This window comes from Apteryx mantelli, chromosome 1 (genome assembly GCF_036417845.1).
Source record: "Apteryx mantelli isolate bAptMan1 chromosome 1, bAptMan1.hap1, whole genome shotgun sequence".
Taxonomy (NCBI): Eukaryota; Metazoa; Chordata; class Aves; order Apterygiformes; family Apterygidae; genus Apteryx; species Apteryx mantelli.
The window spans coordinates 178,365,069-178,391,432 of NC_089978.1; the positions used below are offsets into that span (position 1 = coordinate 178,365,069).

The 26,364-nt window shown below is 40.2% G+C and overlaps 1 protein-coding gene across 1 annotated transcript in view; it reads right to left on the reverse strand.

The window, feature by feature from the left end:
• The window catches only part of SYT1 (synaptotagmin 1), a 360,397-nt gene that overhangs the window by 50,038 nt on the left and 283,995 nt on the right, over positions 1 to 26,364 (reverse strand). Inside the window, exon 9 of the mRNA XM_067313026.1 lies at positions 3,463 to 3,580. Coding sequence (XP_067169127.1) covers positions 3,463 to 3,580 — 118 coding nt within the window. The remainder of the gene's footprint in view (positions 1 to 3,462; positions 3,581 to 26,364) is intronic.

Sequence of the window (26,364 nt, forward strand, 5' to 3'; positions counted from 1 at the left end):
TTCTCTTTATTTTCAGTAAGACATAAGCTTTTAAGTCACTTAGATATTTTGGATGAAGAACACCTATAATGTTATGTAACAGGGGTTTACCAAACTCAGACAAATAAAAATAATCTCTTTATAGCCAACATTCCTACATATCACCTGCCAGATGTCAGATTCATTAAAAATGCATTCGAATATAATTTAAATAATTAAAATGCCATTTTAAAACATGCATAATTGTTTGCCAGAGGCCCTTGCTCACCAGAAGTAATAATTTTCACTTGTTGTGGTGACTTGATGAGCTCAAGCTGAACAGTTTCAGTGTCTGAGCCAAGGTTTGCTTTAGTCACAGCCTGATGTTGCAATTAAGTTTAAGACCTGGGAGTTTATTGCTCAGATGGGTGATCTGGTTTTGTTACAAGGAGTCTAATGAATTTGATGATTAGTCTGTTGTCTTTTATTGTCTATTTCCAAAGTAATTTGCACTTGGCTTTTGACTGCTAATAAAATTTATGGAAAAGTTCAGATTGCTGGAGATGCAGGCTTTGTTTGCAACTGTAGTAACCATTAAATGAGATACACATACTGACTAGCTGGGTCAGCATTTCACCAGTAGATTCACTGTAGAAACGTTAGGGGAGGTAGTACTTTCAGTCCATTTTGACTAGTCTGTTGCTTTTGACAGGTATCTTGTTAAGTAGGCTCTACTTCAGGACAACATAAATACATATGTCTAAAATTAAACATGTTCTTGACCACAATTATGGATGCATTCCACTTTTTAATACATTACTAACTGGAAGTGCAGAAGGCTACTGAACAATGACTGACTGGTGGTTTTCACTGGGGCAAAAGACAATACAACTGTTCAAGTTTTCACCGAGGAGCAAAGGTATAGCAGATACTTAACAGAAGCAGTAATACTAAAATGTGCAGGGAAGCAGGCACCCAGGCGCCCTCCTTTCTGCAGCACGGCTAACCTCCCCTGTGCGGCATGAAGGCTGGGTGGAAGAAAAAGCCCTGCTCTTTCCACATGCCTACCTTCGGCTTTTCCAGCATCGTCTCCAAAAGAGGGGAGAATAACAAAAACATATTTTAAATTCAAAACCCAGACACTTTTTGCCTATTTTTGACAGACTTTTAGCATTTTTTTTTATTCTGTGACACCTACATAATTTTCACCTCTTAGTAATGGCCTTCCCTTGGTGACAGTAAGTGCTGTTGAGTATACAGGTAACATTCAGAACAGATTTGATTGTTAACATTTTCCCACCTCCACTGCAATGCAAAACTTTCAGTTTTGCAAAATGGAAAGCAATTTTAGTTTCTAGAGAAAAATAACAAAACTAGTGGGAAAAGTGTTCACTAATTGAGATAAAATCCTGCCACCTTCATTGTCACTAAACAGTGCCTTACTTTGAGAGTAGGTATTATTTAGTGTGAATAATGACAACAAAATCTCAGCTTGATTTCAAAAGTTATTTCTGCATAATTTATTCAAAAGAGAAATTCCCTAATGAAAGATACTTGGTGCACTTTAAACCAACATTATTTCGTCTATAATTCCTGCCTCTGGAATACTATACTAACTGCCATTTATCACTGTCAGTGACTTTTGAATTCCTACTACAACCACAGTATCCCACTGGGTTTGTTTGTCTCTGAGAGAACATGACGTTTTTAGGTTGAAATGGCCTAAAAAAGGAGAACAAAACCTCTCATCCCCTAGAAATATATTTAAATGTCCTTTTACACTGTTCTGGCACTTTAGCACACACAAGAGAGCAAACGACCATTTTCTCCTAGTTATTTGCAGCACAATGCATTATATTTTCCTCCTGAAGTTTGTAGAAGGTCCTCAGTTCATTAGTGCTTCCCTTGCCCCTTTCTTTTCTTACAAGTTGAGTAGCCATTATTTATCACGTTTGTTGCAAATCCTGGGAAAGAATATAGATGCTCTGGTTCTTAGGCCTGTACTTTAGTCACAAAAATCTTGCTTCTTCATTATGAGAGTCTAATCTTTCATTAGGATACAATTTGCAAGGAAATGTGCATAAGAACATTAATTTGCAATTGGTTCAGTACAGAGTGTTAGGGAAACTATTATTGGTGTGTCCTAAACCGGTGTCCACATTTTAAAATGAGTGTTGAAAAAGCTAGACTTGATTCAGAAAACAACTACAATGTTTTGATGACTTTTACATCATGGTGTCACTTGCTATACAGTGAAAGACTTCAGAAGCAAGTAAAATAAAATAAAGATACCTGGTAACTAGTAAGAGACTTGTTCCCCCTCCCTTTGTGACCCTTCCTCCTGCTATTGTTCATCAAAAATAGTAAACAAAACCTCCAGGCTTACTTTGATGAGGTTCCCATTTCTATGTATATTTTGAGTTTAACTCTTACCTTGTGCTAAGATTATAGGAAACGAAAGCCAAACACTATATCATTTTGTCTGTCATTTGTCAAATGGAAATGACTCTGTGTGTTACTGACAGCAATAAAAGTTTTCAGTTCTGGAGCTGTGCTGGAAACATCCTCATTCTCACTAGTCTGCTGAAACTATCCCTTTTGAACAGAAGGTATCTAAAACAAATTTCTCCTGGAAAGACCTCTCCTTATAAAGCATCTTGTTATTTAATTTGGCCTCAGCTAATTGGCAGTTCAGACAGTAACTGGCTTCCAAGAACGCCAGACGCAGCAGAGAACGTGGAGCTCCACCAGTTCCCGTGACACAGGGCCACCACAGAGACACAGCCCCGCTTCCACATGGGCTGACTGCACCCGCCCTCAGAGATGACATACGTGCTCTCACTCAGAGCCTCCCTACGACAGAAGACCGTGAGGACTATTTGTAGGCATTGTGCATCCTGGAGGTACCAACCTCCTCAACTACCCCAAGTGCAAGACTGTCATTTTGACTGCCGGTGCAGAGGTGTATACAGAGCGAGAGACGCGGCTCTCTCCCTCCCAGCTTTGTGCATTGGCCAGTCATACCTGAGCCCTTCAGATGTAGAGACAGTTATCCCAGCACCTCAACCAGTAGTCAGCACGGTGACCTGTTGTAAGTCCCTCTATTATGTATTATCAGTAACATTGCAGGGAAATGATCACATTTTGTGAGATTAAGCAGACAATACGAATTGTAGTCAGATTTTTTTTCTCCTGCCTGAATAGTCCATATTTATCTCCAGGCAACAGGGAAGAAGGAAAGTACAGAGAGCTTGCAATGTCATCTGACTGTTTAACTCTTCAGACCTCGTCCTGGAGTGGAATGCAATGCATAATGAAATTCATTTTTAAGCTAGAACGAGTTCTGATATACTCAGTCATTCACTGAGTTTCAGAAAACACAAAACATTTTTCAGTGTGAACAAGAGCCCTTACCTTCTCAACAAAGAGATCACCAAGGGAAAGCAAGTTGTTTTTCAGGCCTACGAGCCTGCACAATCTACAAGCAGATATTTATGCACTTACCCGATAGTCCACCAACATCCATCTTCTTCAGGTTCTTTGCCTCTAGAATGACGACAGTCAGCTTGCCAGCAGTAGGCACATAACGGAGGGAGAAGCAGATATCACCCAGTTTTTCTTGCTGGAAAGCAAACAAGACATAGTGTGTTTTTTTTTTTAATCATTTTTGCACCTTTTAAATATAGTTTTAAAAGTCACAAAGACAATCAACAGGATTACATTTCAAATTCCTATTGTAAAATAAAATGTTCAAATTAACAACATAAGGTATGTGCCACAAGTTGCCCAGTTTAAATCCTTGATAACCTCAAGTCTGTTGTAGCAACTGGAGGTCACAAGAATTACTCTGTACGGAGCCAAATGACAAGGTATGTGCTGGCTACCATGTAAGCCACACCGCTCAGCATTTCATCTCAGACAATCTGGCTCCCACAGATGCTATTTGACCTTTAACACCAACCAACAGAGGCATGACTTTTTTTTCCAGATTGTGTTTCAGTGGAAGTCAATTAACACATATGCATATACAACCACTAGACTGTTTTCCGTGAAACAATAACATGGGTCTTTCTCATCACACTCTGTCACAAAAGCAGAAAAGTGTAATAACCAACGAGCACCAAGCGATCAGTACAAAAAGGCTCTGTCTCCCATCAGACAGGCAAAACAGGAGGGCAGAGAGCCTGGGAAAGCTCACAGTGCATCCCTCCTCCCATCACAAATAGCTGGAAGGATTTGGTTTTGCCTTCAGCCTCACACCTATCCCCTGGGATCCTGCCAAACACAACCTTTCATAATTCATTGCTTCGTATTTTCTCAACAGGTCTGGCATAGAGGGAAAGGCTTAATTATGTTCAGAATTATAAGAACTTTGTTTTAAAAGTACGGAGTAATCTATTTGAACTTGCAGACATGAGAGAAAAGAGCAGAGCACCGCTTAGAAAAAAATCATTAGGACGATCAGAGCTGCTTTTCTCTGTTCTCTGAGGCGCAGTGGTATCTCTAGGGGGTTAACTACGGTGCTTTTCAGAGAAGATGAATCAGGTTACACTAAACGGCCCAATAAGGCATTTCTGACAGCACTGTTTCTCTTTCAATGACAGCAGTCCTTATGGCACATATCTATTTCCACAATTTATTCTGGCAGTAGACCATAAAGTACATTTCTGTCAAGATATGGCTCCAGTGGTTTTTTTTGAATGTATTACAAGGTTGGTTGTTGAAAAGTTTTGGGGGTATATCCAAGCTCTTTGCTAAGACACTAGGTAATTTTTGCAGGAATTATGCACTCCCCCCCCCCCCCAAATACAAAAAAGACATGGCTATTTACCAAGTTTGAAAAGCCAAGGGGAAAGAGACAGATCACAACCTCATCCAGAAAGCACTGGGAACACCACTGCTAGCAACTCTTCCCAAGTCCATAGAGGCAGCTGGTATTTCATAGAGAAAAGACAGCCCATGTTCTAAGGATTTTACTTTGTAAAATCCACCAAAATGTTCTTTTCAAACCAGGAGCTTAAGCTTCTAAGTCATTTAAGAGAAGCTGAACTTTAACCATTAAGCCAGATTTTTGGCATCAATGGCACTTAGATATAGATGTCTAGCTATACAGAAACTTAAGACCTGTTTTTAGAAGTACTTTTCACTGAAGATTAAGTGCATATGTTGTCTTAAAGTGTGTTTTCTTTACTGTAATCTGTGCAAGTGAAGTATCTAAATACCTCTGTGTGTGTTAGCATTTTTGAAAATTAAATCCCTACTGAATAGCATATATTCCATATATTGTAATTTCCTTACATTCTTTCTCAACAGCTATTACACACAATCACTTTTTATCCAGGTTTAGATAACAATCTGCAGTATATCCACCTGAAGGATGTGCACCAAATACTCAGACACACTTCAAGGTTTACATTTTCCTCCTGTATCAAAAGGTGCATGGGTCCATTTTAGAAGACTTTCTCAGGGATGCAGGAATCTAGTTATGTTGTTCTAAATGAAGGACTGGAGCCTTATATATTAAGAACTACCTGGCATCATATAGTTATTGTTCCTTTTAATTTTCAAGAACTTGGAAACTTCAGTAATACTATAATACCTATAAGGTGACAGACTCTGAAATAATCATTACAAGCTGGGAACAAGACCTTAGTGTTGTAATAGATCACCAGTAGTCAGAAAACATATAGAACTAACACAAAGTTAAAAAAAAAATTAGGAAAGGCACAGCAGGAAGGAACAGAACAGCTTATGATGTTAAATGTATAAATTCATGTATAAAAAAACCTGTATAAATGCATGTGCACCTCTATCTTGAACACTGGTGTGGTTATTGTATTCCCCTCTTCCCCCCCCCCCCCAAAAAAAAGAAAAGAAAAAAAAAGAAAAGAAAAGAAAAGAAAAGAAAAGAAAAAAGAAAAGAAATGGTAGAATTTGGAAAGGTTTCAAGAAGAGCAGCAGAAATGATTGAAGATATGACACAGCTTCCATATCAGGAACAGCTAAGTAGATTAAGATTCTTCAGGCTAGAAAGGATATAATTGAGAAAGGGTAGTTTAGAGACCTTGAACTGCCCCAGCAAAGCTATAATGATGTTATGATCTGGTTTGAAAAAAGAGACCCTGGTATCACAAAATTTACATTTTTAACTCATATCTAAATAACCCAAGATGTCTTTCATGGCATGGACTGCATTTTTATGGATACTTACTACTCCTCTCTGTCCGTATAGGCTGTTAAAAATCCCAGCATAGATTCTGACCATGGAAATATAGATTTTAGCTGTTCAATCTGCATAGCTCATGCTTAGCTCTAACTGACCCTGCAATGACCTGGTGATAGCAAAGCACGCTCCTGTTCCCTTGACATTCAGTTTTGGAACTGGCTGTGTTTGCTGGGCCCACGGTGAAGTTGATCTATCACTTGTAGCTTGTTTAGAATGGAAGAAATCAATTGCCTATTGATTTGTGTTATCACAGTCACAGATAACCCAGTCTCCTTGTGTCCTTTGCTGTAGCTGCTCTATTACATGGTAGACTTGGTTTAAATTAGCCTGGTTGATTTATGGTGCTTCGAATAAGACTGAAACAGCGTATATCTGAAAGCTCTTCTTCGTCCCCCATCTCAGAGACCTTTGTACTCATATATTATCCAACACATAAGGGCTCTGCCATCACACCTGGATTCAGGAGGCAGAAGTTTGGTTATAGCAGCATGGGAACTTGTATTCCTCAGAAACGTATCTCATTTACCGAATACCATTTATTTTGGTAGTTATTTTTAAATTAATACCAAACTTCCGAAATACAGTTCCTTGGATTGCTCTTATCCAGCTATTTTTTTTGTGTGTGTGTATTTGTGTTGAGACTGGAGCGTGTTTAGTAAGCATAAAATTGTGTTAGGATAGTTGTTCCTGAGCTGAGTGCTTCACCAGAGGCTGGAGGAGGTACTTTACAAACACAGTTATTGCCACGGAAACCATCACCTCTCACCAGTCTTTTTCCATCTGTAATCATGTTACGCTTCTGTGCAAATACTGCAATTGTCTACACAGAAGAGTAATTTTATGAGAGCATTTAATGCATTTTTAGCCTCTTTTAATGTAATTTTAGCTGCAGGAAGCATGGAGGAGAAGCCAGCATCTTGTAAACAGTTTTCTGTAGATCACCAGCAAGACATAGGAAATGGCAGCAGATGATGGACTCATTCCAGTGAATAACTTAAAGAAAAAGCATAGGTACCTCTTTAAATTCCAACAGAATGACATTTAGTACTTTTTTGTTGTTATCAAAATCTGTATAACTGCATTTCTCAGTATTTCTTGTACTTTACCATTTTCTCTTTGCATGACTGCCACAAGTTTTCTGTTCCTAAGTTGGTTTGTATTTTTTTCTCTAATTCCTTAAAATATTTGTCAGGCAAAAAATACTGTGATTCGCAGCACTGCGATGAAGCAGAAAAAAGCAATCACTAGAGGTGTGGTTTGCAGGAGATAATTACAAACCCCTGCAGGGCTATGAGGTACAGATGAGTGCTTCTGGCATGGTGATTATCTCATGGAGGTGCCTTATTGTTATTATGAATTTCTTTCAGTCTGATGTATAAATAATTTATGTTAGTAAATTACTTTGATCTCTGATGGAAACTGCAAGTTAGTGTTAGAAACTTCCAACTGGGAGGTTCACAGACGTTAACCTATTCCTGTATAATGCCTAAACACCAATCAAAAGACTCCCTCCATCCAAGCAACTTCATAATTTCATTACATTTAAAGAGGATGCGATGCAGCAAAACATAAATGACATAGACAGCACTGGTACCACTTCTTCAGGTTATAAAAGGCTATTTAAGGTCCTATTGAGAACCTGGTCTTTTTAGAGAAGGCTCTAAGCGGCTCCTGCCTGTCTCATGTTCCTTCTCTTACTCGTCAGTACTCATTTTGGCCTTGATAACAATGTTCTAATGAGCTATTGAGAAAAATGCTATTTATGCAGATTACTCTCATTCACATTGTTGAATCTCTAATAGTAATATCCGTCTTCTTAATATAAATACTCTCCATGTTTTTCATGTAAGAGGATACAAAAAAGTTGATGCTTGCAGCTCTTTTGGTAAAAACAAAACCAAAATAACAAGCCACAGCACCCTAGGGTTTTTCCTAATTGGATCTAAGACTCCAAAACAGTCAGTGGAGGGATATAAACACATAATGGGGTAGGTTTCCAAATTCAGTACCAGGTTTTGATTCTGGATATTTGCATAAGCTTCAGAGAAGCACAGTAGGATGTGTTTGTGGGTGAAGACCCAAAATACAATCTTCCACTAATCAATATTTACAATACGAGCTAATATTGTTCACTGTATAGCTTTCACACCAATCAGAATGTTTTAACATACTCTGGACACAACATGGACAGCACAAAGGTGGGTTATAAGCTAAACTGGCTTCTTTCAAATTCAGGAAACCTAGGAAAACTGTAAGGACAGAACCTCTAATTCTAACCGATACGAAGTGAAAATACGACATCCATGGGCTTCGGTTAATTTTGAGGCCATCGCATTTTGTGTCTGCTTATAGAGACCTCAAATCCAACAAATAGCTGGGACCTACAATTGGGAAAATATCATGTGTCGTCCCCCCCGCCAGTACAAATAGGGAGCATACTGAGAAAAGGAGAACGACATACTGGTTTGCTGGGCTCCTTCCTTTTCTTTAAACATGAAATTTTATTTCTGCAACAGCTGTCTTTACATTACCAGCTTCAAGGGCATTACATTTTTGATAAATACATGGTTAAAGAATCAAGCAGAAAATTTTAGCCCTGCAATAGGTACTATCAGGCAAGAAAGAAAATCTTTTTCTCTTAGACTTGCAAATCAGGAAACAGATGACCCAAAATATGAAGATGGTTCTGCCACAATTAGGCAAAGGAGTGGGAAGTGAGCAAGGAGTTCTTAAAATCCAGTTTACATAAACAGGCTAGAAATAGATGGTGCAGGAGAGAAAGGAAAAGGAGAACAGGAAAAAGAAAGAAAAGATGGAGAGATATTTCAGCTAATGTGCCAGCCCATTGTTATGTCCCTTTTGGACGCTCTCACCTCAATATTTATGCATACCAAGTATCATTGCATCCCAAGGTCTATGGACTATTTGGGGGAGAAAGTACTGAGGGTGAATAGCAAAGGCAGAATTTTCCCCAGCCTTTTCAATCAAAAGGCTAATTATAGAAGTAGATATTTCAGATTTATGAAATGTTAACTACAAACCCAGTCACTATAAACTTAAAGACTTTAACAACTAAATCACTAGCCTGACAAGCAGAACAATTCCTTTAGTGTCTAAAAGAATTTCAAGCCCGTGAATGCAGCAGCGAAGCTGTTAGATAGCTAGCACTAAACAGGTGCTAAATGCCTCTGGAGATAAGGAGGAACCTTCCTCCTGGCTGCATACATTGCACTTCTGAAGAAAATATCTTAAAATAATACAAATATGAACAGACAAGTGCCCTGTTGTTCATTTCCTTATTCAGGGATCAGTCTTTATTCATAGGAATAACCCACTTGTCTTCCAAAATGGAAGTACATAGTATGTGTGGGCAAAAGACTCTCCTCTTTGATTTTACTAACATTATTTCAGAAATGCATTTCATAGGTCACACTCTCTTCAAATGTGCAAACTTGGCCATAAAGAGAAGTTTCTGTTAACGTGTTCAGTTACAAGCCACATAACAAGTGAATTAAGAGGCAAAGCAAAGTGAAATAAGCTTTAACAGGAGATCTAAAGAGAAACAGAGGCTGCCTGAAGCAAAGATCCAGAGAGCCTGTTTCAGATGCTATAAAAAAGGGATCAGCGGTGACAACAGTCTAAGAGGAGGCAGAAAGGAGACTGATGCTAGGTGAACAGAGAACAGAAATAGAATCAAAGATCCACACAGGAAGTTTTAAAAGAGAGAAATTTTAGAGCAGACCAGGAACAATCTTTCAAAGTGAATTTATTAGAGGTATCAGGAGGTACTATCTGTAGGGATACAGTTATGATATAAAGCAGGAGTGTGGAAGAGCCAAGCGAAACAGCTTTAATTGCACATTCCTTTCGACTGCTTTCCCTACTACAGTCCTACTCTGTGACTTCTTTGTCATACAACTTCTGTAAGCCAGCACTACTTTTTACCTTTGCTTAAAGGGAACAGAGCTGGCAGGATCTTCCTATGGAAATGAAATCTATTTTTTTCACTCTGAACAGCACCATTTAGCATAGAAATTATTATCACAGTTCTTCACAGATCTCTGTCTTCTTTTTGCAATCTATCTACATTTATATTTATATATGTATATATAAAAGAGTAGTGGATTCCATGTATTTTAGCTGCCATAATTATGTAATACTCTCCAATGCACTCGTAAATCAAATTTGAAAGCAAGCTGGGCAATAATTTCAACCAGTCATTGTTATTAAAAAAATTAACGAGTCAGATTCTGTCAGCTTCTTTCTTTTACTCCTCTTTATTACATTTTTAACTGTTTAGAGAAAGCATTAATGCATTTAAAAAGCATTTTAAAATGCATTTAAAAAGCATTTTATTAATGCTTTTTAAAAAGCAGAACAAATAGAAAGAATAAACACCGTCATTATTAGTGGAAGATGACACTTCATGGTCATCAGTTTAAAAGCATTACAATCAGTGTTGCCTCTTGCAAAATGAGAAAAGCTGTGGCTGAAGGTACTTGAAATCAAAAATTAGCAGGAATGCAGCCTTTGATTGCCAAACAAGAGAATATGCTACCAAATATGCAGAGTTCTTAATTAAACGAGAAGAATATGATTTTCTTCAATAAATGAGAAAGGTGGGAAAGAACTAAAACAAACATATTGACGGGCGAGTGAAGAGTTAACAGGACTAAAGTCGTCTACCAACCGATATGCGCAAGGATTGATATGCGCAAGGCTGCGGAATGGCAGCATTAACAGGACTGAAGAAGTCTGCCACCTGCAACCTGCACGCACCCCCGGGGAGGGGAGAAGCAATACGGAGGTGCTGTGGTCTTGCCTCGCCAGCAGGGTCCTCCCAAGCAGACAAACAGACAGTCCTGTGATTGCGAAACTTGCTAAAAGTCAGCGAAAGCAGTGTTTGCCCAGAGCCCCAGCCGTGTAAAAAGAGGCTTGGCAGCTAGGAGAGTTTGAGCAGGGACGGGAACGTGACCTGACCATCCTCTCCGGCTGGACCGTGAGTATCCCCCCCCTCCCCTTTTCCTGGGACGCTGGGTTAAGGTAACTCCTCGAGGTTGAGAGCCCTCTCACTAGGAGAGTGAACAAGAAAGCTTTCAAGTAGGGATAAGCAGTCCTTCCCATTAATAACGCAGTAATCGACGGTTTCAGGTTATCCTTCCTAAATTAGTAATCGCATTATTTTAATGGATGTTACTAATCCAAGAACTTGTGCGAGGAAATAAACATCTTTTTTATTATTATTATATTACTGTCTCAGTCGTTGCTATCGAACCTTCATAGCATGACAGCGTGACAGTTTTTGGCGTAGTCGGCAGGATAGGATAAGGATAGGATAGGATACAGACTTAGTGGATACATAAGCTGGGGTAACCGGATAGAAATATTTTTGAACTATGTCACTGCGTGAGTTATTGAGAAGGCACGGAAGCGGACCCTCAAGCCCTGGGATTGACTGGGCAAATGATAATTGGGAAAATGAAGCCTCTGTTGTGTGTAGGATAGAGGAAGTCAGAGGTAACCAAAGAGATGGGAAAGGAAAAGGTGGTATATGTGCCATCTTAGGGGCCTGTTTACTGGCAGCCCAACAAGCCAATCGGACCCATCAAAAAACTAAGGAACAGTTACAAGAAAAGGTGCAGGAGTGTGTAGATCTTGAAAGAAAATTGAAATTAGAGAAAGAGCGAAATCAGAAATTACAAAACAAGTTAGAACTCATCCTTTCAACAGCAAGGAAGCCCCCCACAGCAGCTCAGATTAGAAAAATGCTGGTGGAGGACCCGGACGACTGGGACGGAGATATATGGGGAAACAGCAGTAGTTCAGAGGACGATGGTGATTTGTACCCTCCAGAACCCTCACCTCTGGATGTGCGGCCAGTTGTAAAAACCGAAACCGCAACAGGACCCCATGGGGGTAATGCTAGAACCACAGTTAGAACTACCCCTTACTCAGGAGACGAGATGGGAAAACTGCAAGAGAAATACTGCAGGCAACCTACAGAAACAGAAACTGAGTATTTGTGGCGGGTATCCTTAACAGGAGGTGATCGCATAATACTAAGTGAAGAGGAGGCATCAGGATATTGGGGACCAGGAGTTTTCCTGACGGGTAGAGTTGGGAATCGCTCCCTCACCTCCCGAGTAGCCTACTGGGCAGGAGGACAAGACCCGAGGAACAGAGGAGAACCTTTGAGAATAGGTATAAATACTCATAGTGAGCTTACAGGAGCCATACAAAAGGCAGCTTGCGTACAACAGATATATGAAAGGGGAGCCTACGATGTCCCCATGCAAGCCCCAGTAAGCCCAAACAGCTTAACGCCTTTAATACGGGGATTGCCTACAGTGTTAAAGCTGAAGCTACAAGCAATACGAGATCGCATTGTAGCTGCAGAGGCACACAATCATAATAACCTCAATGCCCCCCCCATGCCAATACCGACATGGGCGGATACCTTGTTAGAAGTGCATCGAACTGTGCAAGAGATGGGGATGGATACCAAACCACGGGAAAAGCGCATTAGACAGGCTACTGCCTCATATGCCCCGAGGAGAGGACATTCCCCCCCCAGGCAGCACAACAAGGAAATGGGAACTAAACAAGAAGACAGGGAGAAACGAAATAGACTGTGGCGGCATGCCCTGGCATTAGGTGTCCCACGATCCATGCTACATAATCAGAAAACAGAGAACATAGAACAGATAGTGAGCAAGCTGGAACAAGCGAAAGGGGTGACTCTGCCATCCGCCCCACCTGGCTCACAAGATAGTAAACAAGAATCTAAGCCTAGTAACCCTTTCTCAGAGTTACGAGAAGAGTTGCATGATCTAAAAAACTAGGTAGCGCTGGTCGAAAATCAGGCCAACCGACCCGAGTACTATCAATAGCGCAGCGGCCTGAAAGTTTAGAACCCCGGATTGTGATTCCGGTAGGACCTAGAAAACACAAAGTTTCTTTTTTAATTGATACTGGTGCACAGATAAGTGTTTTGGACAAACAGACAGCCAATAGGTTAAATATCAAACCATCTAGACGATCAATTTTTATAAAGGGAGTTACAGGAATTGCTGAATCTTGTCCTTTGGCAAAACTTTGTGCCTGGCTCCCGGGAGACAAACGTCTTACCAAATTTGAGGTAGTAATAAACCCAAAGGGAAATGACAACATTTTAGGGTTTGATGTATTACGAGGAAGAAACTGGATACTCCCAAACGGTACCCGGTGGAGCTTTGGAACAGCTAACATCAAGCTTTTGCAAACCTCCCCCGCGCTGCCGCCTAGTAAGATAACTAATGTTAAACAATACCCTTTAGCATCTGCTGCACGATCCGGGATAAGCAAAGTCATTAGAGACCTAGAAGAGCAAGGGATTATAGAACGCACCCACTCCCCCTATAACTCTCCGGTGTGGCCTGTCAAAAAACCAAATGGAGAATGGCGATTAACAGTAGATTATCGCCGACTGAATGCTAATAATGCTCCCCTCACGGCTGCGGTCCCCAATATAGCAGAACTGGTGAGTCAGCTTAGGACTGCAGCCCACCCCTGGATGGCCACACTAGATGTAAAAGATATGTTCTTCATGGTCCCGCTAATAAAAGAAGATAAAGACAAATTTGCTTTCACCTGGGAAGGCATTCAATATACCTTCACTCGGCTGCCCCAGGGATACAAACACTCCCCCACCATCGCTCATAACGCATTAGCAAAAGTCTTAGATTCGCTTGGTACAACCCCTGGAGTACCAGAAACAGTACCAAGCTACCCAAGATCTCCCATTGCAGTAGCTGAACCACTCACTGAAAAGTCTGACCTAAATGGGGTATGGTTCACCGATGCCTCTTCACATAGGATAGCCACGGGGTGGCAATACAAAGCAGTTGCCTTAGAAATAAGCACAGGCCATACGATAATAGAAGAAGGCAATGGCAGCGCCCAAGTAGGAGAACTCAAGGCTGTCCGACTTGCCATAAGAAATGGAGCAACAACAGTGTATACCGATTCATATGCAGTATTCAAGGGGGCCACAGACTGGATAGGATTCTGGGAATGTAATAAATGGCAAATAAATAGGTGCCCAGTATGGCAGCAAGCAGACTGGGAAGAGTTGTTGGAAGAAGGAAGGAAATGGTCTATTGCAATAGGGTGGGTGAAAGCCCACAGCTCAGACGGAAGTCTGGCAGCTAAATGGAATGGGATAGTTGACAAGTTGTCGAGGGTAAGAGGAGTAACAGTAAGCGAAGTAGAGTGGGACAGAATAGGAGAATGGCTACATATACAGCGAGGACATTCAGGGGAAAAGGATTTAGTAAAAGAAAGTATAGCTCGAGGATGGCCCATAGATATAACAACTGCACGACGAATCATAACAGCCTGTCCTCAGTGCCAACTAAGATTAAAAAGGGATCATCCAGAACAGCAAGCTCCACTACATATCAGTAATAAAAAACAATTATGGCAAACCTGGCAGATTGATTATATAGGGCCTCTTAAACCATCAAGTGGGAGAAAATATATATTAGTGGGAGTCGAGGTGGTCTCCCATCTCCTCCGAGCGACAGCCGTCAGAACTGCGAATGGAGAAACTACCATTAAGGTATTACAAGAATGGTTCAGTGTGTTACCGGTACCAAAGGAAATACAAAGCGATAATGGGACTCACTTTACAGCCCGTGTAGTACAGGACTGGGCGACACAAGAAGGGATTAGTTGGACATTCCACACCCCCTACTATCCCCAAGCAAACGGGATGGTGGAAAGGGCCAATGGCTTACTTAAAAGATATGCTCAAGTAGAAAAAGCGAGTTGGGACCTACGCATTAACCATGCTGTGCATCTACTTAATAATCGATGGGGAACATTTGGTAGTCCCAGAACCCAGGCCTTTTGCCCTATCAATACAGGCATCGTTAAGGATAATCCTGACATTGATCCTGCACGTGGTAAACCAGGACAGCCTGTGATGGTAAAACTACCACAAATTGGAGTAGTCCCGTTAACATTGTCTAAACCCCGAGGACCCCTTGCATGGGAAGCACTTGATGCCACAGAAAAAAACCATCGAATCAGTTCTCGGTGGATAATTCCTGATTATTAACCACTTATTCCGAGGCACCCTGCCTCGAGGAAAACCTAAATGTGTTCTCTTACAGGATACCATGTGGAGACTTGTGCTCCTACTCCAGACGGCCCGGGTGACAACATTGATCTCAAACCCATGGGGCAGCAATGTCAATATTTGGGAAAAGTTAGCTAGGGAAATACTAAATACCACTCACTTTTGTCTAGAAGGAGGAACTTCGGCGGCCCAAATTTACACCACTTGCACTATTGGGTTCCCTACACCCCTAGAGACAGTGCAAAACAAGGCAATACTAGCAAATTTCAAAGTAACTAATACGTTTAATCAGATGTCTTGATGGGGTTCCGCCACAACACAGTATAACAAAGCAATGATAGAAATTAAGGTGAAAGGAATGTTTCCTGCGGTTGAGTGTGCTATGATGGTAAATTGTACCAGCAAAACCCAACCGTGCCACAATTTTACGGAAGATGGGCCTCCTCTTAAATGTAATCAGACAACCAGTGTAACCTTTAACTATGCACATATTGTGCTCCCTACAGGAATGTTTTGGCTATGTGGGGTAAAAGCTTACTCCTACATTCCAGCCAATGCTACTGGTGGCCCCTGTACCATAGGTCGCTTGAGCATCTATATGCCAAGCAAACAAGAGATAAAGGAAATAGCTGGGAATCAAACACGAAAGAGGAGGGAGGCCTCATCCCTCAACCCTGAATGTAATTCAGAAGTAATCTTATTCTCAGCATCACAAATCTCAGCTGCAGCATTCCTTACACCTGGGGTGGGAGTTGCTATGAACTATCAAGCTATAAAAAAGATTGCACGTTCTTTAGCTAAAACTATCAACACCACTTCTGCTGCCTTATCAGCAATGCTTAGAGATGTGCAAGCCTTGCATGCCGGTGTATTAGAAAACAGAGCGGCAGTTGACTATCTTCTTTTACGACACAACCATGGATGCGAAGAATTCAAAGGCATGTGCTGCTTCAACCTGAGTGACCATTCGACCCTGATTGAAGGGGAGATCACAAACCTTAAACACCTGGCTTTGGGCATTAAACAGCATAATGATAACAGGTTTAATTGGCTGCAAAAATTGTTCCAAAATTTCGGACTGTCTGTATCAGCTTGGCTCGCGTCGGGCTTACAAACTGTCATAATAATTGTACTCATGATAATCATTATATGTATTGCTTTTGTCTGCTTGAAAGCTTTAATATTACGCACAATCTTTGCTAAGGTAAATGCTTTAAACACAGGCTACTTGCCTTTGCAACAACAAGATCAAACCCATGATTGTCCTTGAGGGGCAAAAAAGGGGGGGGTGTACGGCTGTGACTCTGGTCACGGGGTGGACTGACGGGCGAGTGAAGAGTTAACAGGACTAAAGTCGTCTACCAACCGATATGCGCAAGGATTGATATGCGCAAGGCTGCGGAATGGCAGCATTAACAGGACTGAAGAAGTCTGCCACCTGCAACCTGCACGCACCCCCGGGGAGGGGAGAAGCAATACGGAGGTGCTGTGGTCTTGCCTCGCCAGCAGGGTCCTCCCAAGCAGACAAACAGACAGTCCTGTGATTGCGAAACTTGCTAAAAGTCAGCGAAAGCAGTGTTTGCCCAGAGCCCCAGCCGTGTAAAAAGAGGCTTGGCAGCTAGGAGAGTTTGAGCAGGGACGGGAACGTGACCTGACCATCCTCTCCGGCTGGACCGTGAGTATCCCCCCCCTCCCCTTTTCCTGGGACGCTGGGTTAAGGTAACTCCTCGAGGTTGAGAGCCCTCTCACTAGGAGAGTGAACAAGAAAGCTTTCAAGTAGGGATAAGCAGTCCTTCCCATTAATAACGCAGTAATCGACGGTTTCAGGTTATCCTTCCTAAATTAGTAATCGCATTATTTTAATGGATGTTACTAATCCAAGAACTTGTGCGAGGAAATAAACATCTTTTTTATTATTATTATATTACTGTCTCAGTCGTTGCTATCGAACCTTCATAGCATGACAGCGTGACACATATATCCCCAAACATCATAGACTGGCTTTCAGAAACTCTTTGCCTACCCACAAATGCTTGCAGCTGGCTGTTCTGCTCTAATGATTGCATCTCGTTCTGTTTTGCCACTTGGCTTCTCCTCAGTTCCTGCCTGATCATATTTCTAAATGTCACTCACGTTTATGCAGGCTAGTGCACAAAACAAAATTAATTTAACTGAATGGCACATTAATGTTATTACTTTTGACAGCATGGAAAACTTATTAACTATAGCATGTCACAAGGCTAGTCTTCGAGTGAATAGTCTAAGTACAACATTGAGAGAAAATGTAATACATTTGAAACATTTTTTTTGGGGGGGGGATTATCAGACACTGTGAGAAGTCAAATCACAAAGCTTTCCCATAAATATTAGAAAATTACATGTGCACTGCAGTCACTCTACAGATAATCCTTGTCCTACTCTGATAGGACACTGGAAGTTACAGCACAGCACCCTTGTTTGAGTTGAAAACAGCTCTTGTAGTAAGTACGGGCACTTTAATGCTTAGTTAATGTACTACCAGAAGATTGCCTTGGTTCTGAAAGTGATTGACTCAAAGGCTTTAGGCTATGGATTGAAATTACAGCACACATCAGAAAATATAGAGGGTCAGTAGACCTCAGGGAACTGTAATAAAAAGCCCAAGAACCAAATCAATTACAGATTCCTTATTTATGCCCCAAATAGCATCTTTATGATGTACTTTTTTCCTTAAAATAACACACATGGTCAGGATCAGTATTCTATTGTATGTGGTGTTGCATTAAAAACTTGCATGAACAGAGTCCTTGCTACAGTGGCATTACATTTTCAATTAATGACAAGACCGAACAGACAGATTAAACCAGTAGGTGGGAATGAGTGGAATGATGGAATGAGCAATTCCCTATAGCCACTGGTAAATTCTGCTAAAATCCAACATCTCCACTGAATGACTATCAGGTGAATTCAGTGACGCCATTACTGAAGCTGTACAGCATATTTTTGTTTGATCTGCAAGAACCACAAAGAGAAATTCAGTGGAACTTGTGGATTACTTTCACAGACACCCACTTTTTTTTCCCCTTTCCTCTGCAACAAAATACAAAGACAAAGACCTTGCACCTTGACTAGTCACAGCTACATTATAAACAAATGGTTCCCTGTGCAGTGACACTAACAAAGTCTAGTTCATTCAGCTCCTGTGGATTTATGTCCTATTTTCTCCCATCTCCTGCTTGCATTAACTCCAGCTCATCTTTCATGTTCCTCCATGACATCCCCCTGCACGACCTTCAGCTTCCTTCCATGACCACAGATCACAAACCCACACAATACAGCAGCCCCCTCCAAAATCTCCTCAACTGGCAATAAGACAAATGTGATGGTTTTAAAACCACAAGCCTGCTGGTTACCTATCAGCAGGCCATATAAAACACCTAATAACCCTTGAGCACATGCTCAAGAGTTTCCTTGCACAGGGCAAGAATTTGAGTTTCTTTCCTCTTTCAGCCACTGATTTTCATTACTTCTACAGGAACCTTCTTATCATACCTTCCAGCTTCCAAGGCAGCATGCAATGCAGTTCTGTGCCAAAAAACAGTTTTTCACCTTCATTTTCATAGGAAAAACCCTGGGCCATATGGGCAGGTCAGGACCCTCTGTGTGCTGCAGCTGCAGCGGTGATGTGGAAGGGGCTGGGGACCAGGGGACTGCATAGCACAGATGCCATCCAGGGTGGAGGCAGCATTTGAGATTTTTTCCTCGGTGAGCCAATGTATTCTAATGGCAGGGCAGGAATGACAGCCAGCAGGCTGCATAAGCCTTGCTTCTTTAGGAAACATAGCTGAAAAGGAACTGGGGTTGCTAATGGCAAAACCACATTCAGCTAATGTGAGTTAACAGTTGAATGGTGAAGTCTTATGACAAGACACCTCTCCATTCGTAATTTAGCAAGATGAAGAAGACTTTTTGCTTCAAGTATAATTTCATCCAAGCCAATGCCATTCTATTTCCATCCACTGCTTCTGTGCTACAAGTACAGGCAGGATCTGAAATCCCTCTCTGTTCTTCATTTGGAAAGTTGTGCTATATTGTCCTCTTTTGTACTGGATATTTTTCCAGAGCCTCTAAACATCCTGTTAAGATGAGATAGGGTAAAGGATACAGATCTGAAAAAGAGGCAAGATGAAAACCCTCAAAAAAGCTTGGAGGCCCTCTTGCTCTAGTGCCTCCTGGATTTAAGGAAGTCAGAAATACACCAAATGCTTTCTCAGATCACTTCAATATTCAATAATTTCCCAGATGAAATGAAGAAACTAATACTTGCCTCTTTCCACAACCCCATGCATTCTCAGTTCAACTTATTATGAATTTATGCTCAGTTCAAGACTGAAGTGCTTCTAAACTACTGCTGTGTATTCAGTCTTATTGACTTTCCCTCACCAGACTCATGTTCACTTCTAAACCAAGCTTTCAAAAATATATTTTTATCAAAATACTGAAATATATTCCAGTTTTTGGCTAAAAACATACAGACAAAAAACTCTTTTATTACTCTACTTCCCCTGACTATTTCACTTTGAAAAACTCACTCTCTTAACACATTCTTTAGGAAGACAAGTCAGCTCATCAAAGGTCATCATAGCAATCAGTACCACACACTGAATTTCATTAATCTCTTCAGTAAGAAGAAAGAGGTCACCGCAGTCATCTATAAAAATCTAGGAAAGAAGACTCTACTTATCAAGAGATCTCTGGCTCAGTGATGTTCATTTTTAATAAATCTTAGACCACAAGGGAAATTCCAGAAGACTGGAACACTGCTAATGTTATGCCCATATTACTCAAAAAGACCAAATGGGATGAAGGTGGTATCTATCAGCCATTTGCCTTTTATCAAAGCCAGATAAAACAAAGGAAGGATTCATAAAAGTTTGCATTAATTATGGTTTAAAGGATATAAAATATAATGAATGTGTAGTCACATGGTTTTATGGAAAATACGTCTTGTCAACTAAAACCAGATTCATTCTGTGATGAGATTGTATATTTGGTTTAATAAGGAAACATGCACTAAGTGGTTTCAACTTAGTATTTCAAAATATTCTCAGAAAAATGTTAGTTAATTTGCAATTTTTTTTCTTCTGTTCAAGGTCTACTGCTATTCTTACAAATGTAGAAGATAAAATTTCTACTAATAAAGTAAGCAGGTGATGCAAGAATTAGCATAAGCGTAAACAATAATGGTACAGGTTGGTCAGAGAGAAAGTGCTAATCACTTAGCTGGAGTCAGTCACAGAGAGTACATTTTCTTATGGCCAAAAGCGAAAAGTATATATCCTAAGACAAAGAACTCAGACTATATCTAAATATCTACTGAATCAGGAACTATATCTTACAAGGCAGTGCCTCTTGGTGAGGATTTAGGGTTATACGCCACAGACCATGAACTGCTAGTGCAACACTATGCAAAAGACTCAGCAGTAGAAATGAGCAGAAGTAGCAGGTGACTTTGGCAAGAATATCTAGAATACTGCATATGGTTCTTGTGTAAATAATTTTTAAAGCTGCTGCAAACTAGGAAAAATATAAAAAGCCACAACTCTTATTGGAAAAGGGGAGAAAAAGCCTGATAGTGATAAAAGATGAATTTCTGTAGCTTTTTGAAAAGAGGATTGAAAGTGACTTGATTACAGTGCATAAGTACACCCATGAAGAGGAAGCACCATGTACTAAAGGGCTTGAATCTAGTGAAGAAGGGCATAACAAGAACTAAGGACTTGAAGTAGAATCCAAAAACATTTAAATAAGAAATAAAGTATACAGTTTTAACTGAGAGAGAGAGTAACTGCTCAAGTTATCAGGGAAGTATAATTTTCTCCATCTCCTGATGTCTTCACATCAGTAACTTGCAACCTATTTTGATTTGTAGACCCTCTAAGACTTATCCAGCAGAGGTGCAAAGCTGTCTATAACGAATGCAGGTCTACTGACAATAGCCTTCTCTTAGCGAGATCTCAAGCAGAATTTTCCAATGGAATTTTCACAAAATTCTGATTAGATTATATCAAAATGTTTCATGGAATACTTGGTTTTGGTGATCTTCCATCAAAAACATGCTGGATAATGTTGAAAGGCAGAATGCCATGAGGAAATCTGAGCTTTCAAAGTTTGTAGTCTATGGCCATGGAAACATGACAAACTGTCATGGTCTGAAAATCAAATGGTTTCTAGGTTCTTGCTCCAGAACCAAGCAAATCTAACTTCCAAGCTTGTCAGGGGGTCTCCTTGTGCTCCCTTCCTCCCAACTTGGCACGGGGGGAGGGGACGGACGGACATGCTATCTCCCAGATGCTTCCAGTTTCCTAAATTGCCTTTGATTATAGGGGATTCTTTAATATGCTCCTAAAAGATTTAGGAGATCTCCAGATTTAGGGCAGACAACCTCATTTTGTTTACAAAACATCCAATTTGATGGAAATAGTAATATTTCTAATCCAAACAAAAGGCTTTTGAAATGGCAGATTTTTTTTTTTGTAGAAAGAAAACTTAAATGCTAGCTAGTTTAGGCTCTATGCAAATAAAATAGATAAAATTTAAAGAACTGTCATACTCAGCAAGTCAGAAGAGCTCCTATAGTGGTGTCTTCTGGCAGTAAACCCAACGAATCAATGAACAGGTGGGACTAGAAAGTCTAAGGAGCATGTCGCAATGTTTACACACAAATTACTCACAACTTATATTTAGTGATTGTGCTTGAGGTTGATAAACAGCTAATTTTCAAGATGGGGAGCATATAAACAGGAAAGTTTCAGTCTTAAATTCTTATATAATGTGACCAGTGTTTGTGCTTGCAGGAATTTACACCAATTATAAAACTCTAAAGTTAAAATCCAAGCAGAAAGCCAATATTCTCAAGTAATTTTGGAGCATATGATTGCTGCTGCAAATGTAGTAGGGCTTAATTAAAATCTGTTCTCATTTAAAATTATCATATATCAGAAAATATTAATTATTTGGGCGTTTTATGTTTTTAAATAAAAAAGCTGTAACTTTCAATACACGGCATGTGCATTTTTTTCCTTTAGGCAGATGGATAAAACTAAAAGCATACAATTGTCCATTAAGAAACTAACTAATAGTTTACCATCACAGACACATTCTGAAGAAATGATCATGTCTTTTAAGTGATTTTAAATGCTGTAATGATTTCAAGGATATGTTGAAAAATATGGTCCTACACCTGGAGAAACACCATTGTTAGCTATACCAAATCGCAATGAGATTAATTGTTCCTTGTTGCAAAAATGGGTGGGGAAGCATGCACACCGGTACATATTTAGATGGCACATCATATTTAGATGGCAATGCAGAGGTTTTTTTGAAGGCTTTAACATGTATTGTCATATAAAAGTTAGTGTTTAGGAGTGATAGAAAAAGAAAATGTAGGGACAAAAATTAATATAACAAGAAAGGAATCATGGGTCATAGCGATGTGCTGTGAGAACTGAAGCTTTTACTTTGTGTCACAGAATTGCAATAGTTTTACCTATTTTCTGCACAGTAAGTAAAAGCAAAAAAATTAGAGTAATCAAAATTAATTCAAATGATCTCCTGCAAAACTTGCCTACTCTAAAACATCACAGAAAATTAATGTTCAGCCTGACTGATTAATGTGAAAGTCTGAAAGAATAAAAGCACTTTTAGCATAATCCTCTGCTACCTAATTCTGGGCTGGGCATTAACAAGAGACTGGAGATGTCAGCCACAGACCTCGGGGCACTCGCGTGAGAGTGAGCTGCTGCCAGCTCAGAAGCCTGAACTCAACAGCAGAGACCCACCTGTGAATTTCCAGTTACTATGGAAGATATGGAAAAACAAAAGTAAAATAACTAGGTTCCAGGCAACCCAGTAGCTCTGAAGATTACCAGGAGCAATTTAACAGCACTGTAAATTGGTTAAGGATCTAATGGAGAGCTCAGGCCTCGTCTGGCTACAGCCATCTGTACCACCAAGAAGCTGCGCTGCCCTGTTCTACACTGACGGCATCGCAAACAAGTTATAAACTCTGCAAACAGTAATCTTCTAGGGAGTGATTTAAGTTAGAATTTCACAACAAGGTTTTCATCTAAGAAAAAGATTTGAACTCAAGGTCATCCACAAGTGGAAAGAGGCACTGCAGAAGGGCTCCCAAATTTAGTTGCCATTATCTGTGACAGTGGAAGAGGCAATAAGTCCTAATTCTGTTCTGTAATAGGGGAATGTATCTAGCTGATCAAGCAGCAATGACATACTGCTTCAAACTCTCTTCCACACTGCTAGTTTGGAAACTCCTGCCTTTGGCGCTATTTCAGCGATAGTAATTGCAGTTACCATCCTCAAGGAGAATGTCTAGGCCTCCATTTCACTGGATTCAATTCCAGGTATTTCTCTTCACCCAGTGCTAGGCCAGCAAGAAGCTCTGAGAAACAGACAGACAGTGTCTGGGTTCAAGAAGGAGATCAGAACAGAATTTCATCTACACACTGATGGCCTCAGCTCAACGTGAGTTGCATTCTGCTCTCAGTAGATAGCGGGAGCAGTAATTCTCTGGCAATGAATAGTCTCAAGTTCTCCACAGAGAAAATTTTGTACCCTGAAAACTGTGTGTGGATGGGACAGAGCAACTGTAGTACCACTCCATCCATCTATGCAGCCAGGCAGCCGTCCAAAACAAAAAAGGTCACCGTAAATGCAATTAAAGGCTGCTGCCAAAACTATTAAAGTCTTCATAAAAGCTTTTTAAGTTCCATCAGAAGATGCATCATAAAAGTAAGATCTATTTCTGCTCTCTCTCTCTCACACACACACACACACACACACACAGAATGAGAACATGCCGAGGAGAGAGGAGGTGGAATGAGTCACAGAAGTTTGACCTCTGGCCAATGTAGATACTACAGGCAACAGCAGCTTAAGGCTGTGCAGGCTAAAACATGCTGCCTAATTATTATTAACTGACTCAGGTTTTTGGAATGATGTTAGAGGTTAAAAAAAGCCTAAAAGAATGGCAAACTAAGAAATCGGCCCAAGATTTATGATTTTCTCCCTTTGTGTGGCTGGTGATATGAAGGTCTGGAGAGAGAGAGGTAGAGAAGAGAGGGAAAATGGTTTGAATTTAAACAGCAGCATCATTCCTGCAGTAAAATTCCTCACTACTAGAATTCTAGATGACAGAGAGGTTAAAAAACAATTATTTGAATTGTATAGCACCAATATTATAAATGTACATGCTCAGATAAGCTACAGAAAAGCATTTATATCTATCTTGTTTTCCTCTTTAAATTTTATGTATCACATATGGTTACCTATGAATGTCCAAGAATAATAGTACTTGCTTTGATCTGTTTGATTGAAAGTGAAAGTCTAGCTATAATGAGTCCTTCAAAAGACCTGTGTATATGCCACAGACTGCAAGATCCTAAAATCTAGAAATGTCAATTTTCCATTAACTTACAAGGCAAGAATGCATAAAATGCAGAAACAGAGATATTCTGTGAAAAGGGCTTTTTCTGCAAGTTATTATTTTGTATAACAGCATCCTGCCAAGACTGGATTAGACATGAACAAGAGAAAAAGGCTGTGCTATTCCAAAGGTATTCAGTGTCTAATTTAAATCATGATGTCCTCACTGTCTTTTTTTTTTTGTATTATGATAATAACAATCACAGAGTAGGCTGTGGAAGGAAAGAGGAAGAGGTGCAGGGTTGATTGTACTAAAAACACCTACTTATATCAACTGTTTTTGTGAGTGATTTCTTGGGCCTTTGGTGGAAAGCTGAGTTTAACTAACAAGTAACTATAGGAACAAGTTATCACTATCTATTATCTATCTGGCCTAGAAATAAGACCTGGTAATATGCCCTGAATTCATGCCCTCTACCTCTTAAAAATATTACCATAAATACAATAAAAGTCCAATACCATCAGACTGCTAATACAGTATTATGTTCCAGATTCTAACTGTGATCTTTCTAAAATAAGGGCACTTGGTGCCAGTTCGTGTCACAGGTACAATGCAAAGTGCTTCAAATGCCAGTTAAGCACATATTGTTAAACTAAACTGAAACACAACAGGCTCTGAGAAGAGGTTAAATGGTTACTATGGTAATCCCTGACATGGTCTAAATTGGGGTTTAAGAGCTGAGAGAGGAAAAAAAATGAAGGAAATGACTAATCTCTCTCTTTCTTAGACTACTATTCCTAAATCCTTATCTCGAACCTTTTCAAAAATACATCTTTCTCTGATCCTTCTGGAAACTACGATCCTTTAGTTCTCCATGGAGTGGGCACAACAAAGATAGGAGAAGAGAGTCACATCTTATGCCTCAATCTTTTACTGAGCAAGCTGTCTTCATCTTTGAGAGAGCGGCTCTTTCTTCCTGCCTGTTAAAACGCTGGTCACTCTTCTGAGGGTTGCTGAGAAGGTTTCCTGATAATGACACTTACAACGGAGTATTTTGATACAGTCATCTTACAGTTTACCTTAGCTCCTCATCCTGGTTCACGAAACAGCAATCAGATAATGATTTTTGTCACTCTGTCGGTGTGCAAAGAAAGTGGACAAAAGGACATATGATATTAGACATCTAGCAAAGCTTTTGACTAGAATCCTAGTGAGGGCTGCAAATTCTACCCTTGGATAATGCATTTACAGGTGCTGGTAATCAGAAAAATAAATAAATAAATAAATAAAAGTCATGGTGCAGAATAATACAGGAAAATTGCATTTATAGCATATTCTGTGGTTCTTTCACACCAAACAGCAGATTCTGCAGGTGCATTTATAATCTCTCCCAGATTACAGAGCTATTGTTAATAACTGGGAGTACCCCACGGTGGATTGTGGCTGAATTTCCTGCAATTCCTTCTGCAGCTTCAGTCCAAGACACCTCTGCATCGCATACCTTTAGCACCTTCCCCTCTGAACATACTTCAAACCATGCAAATGACTGATAGAGTAACTGAATGAATTACCCGCAGAGAGATGGCAGAATATTTTCAGGATCTAAGCAATACAGATTCTGCTTATGTCTTGCTA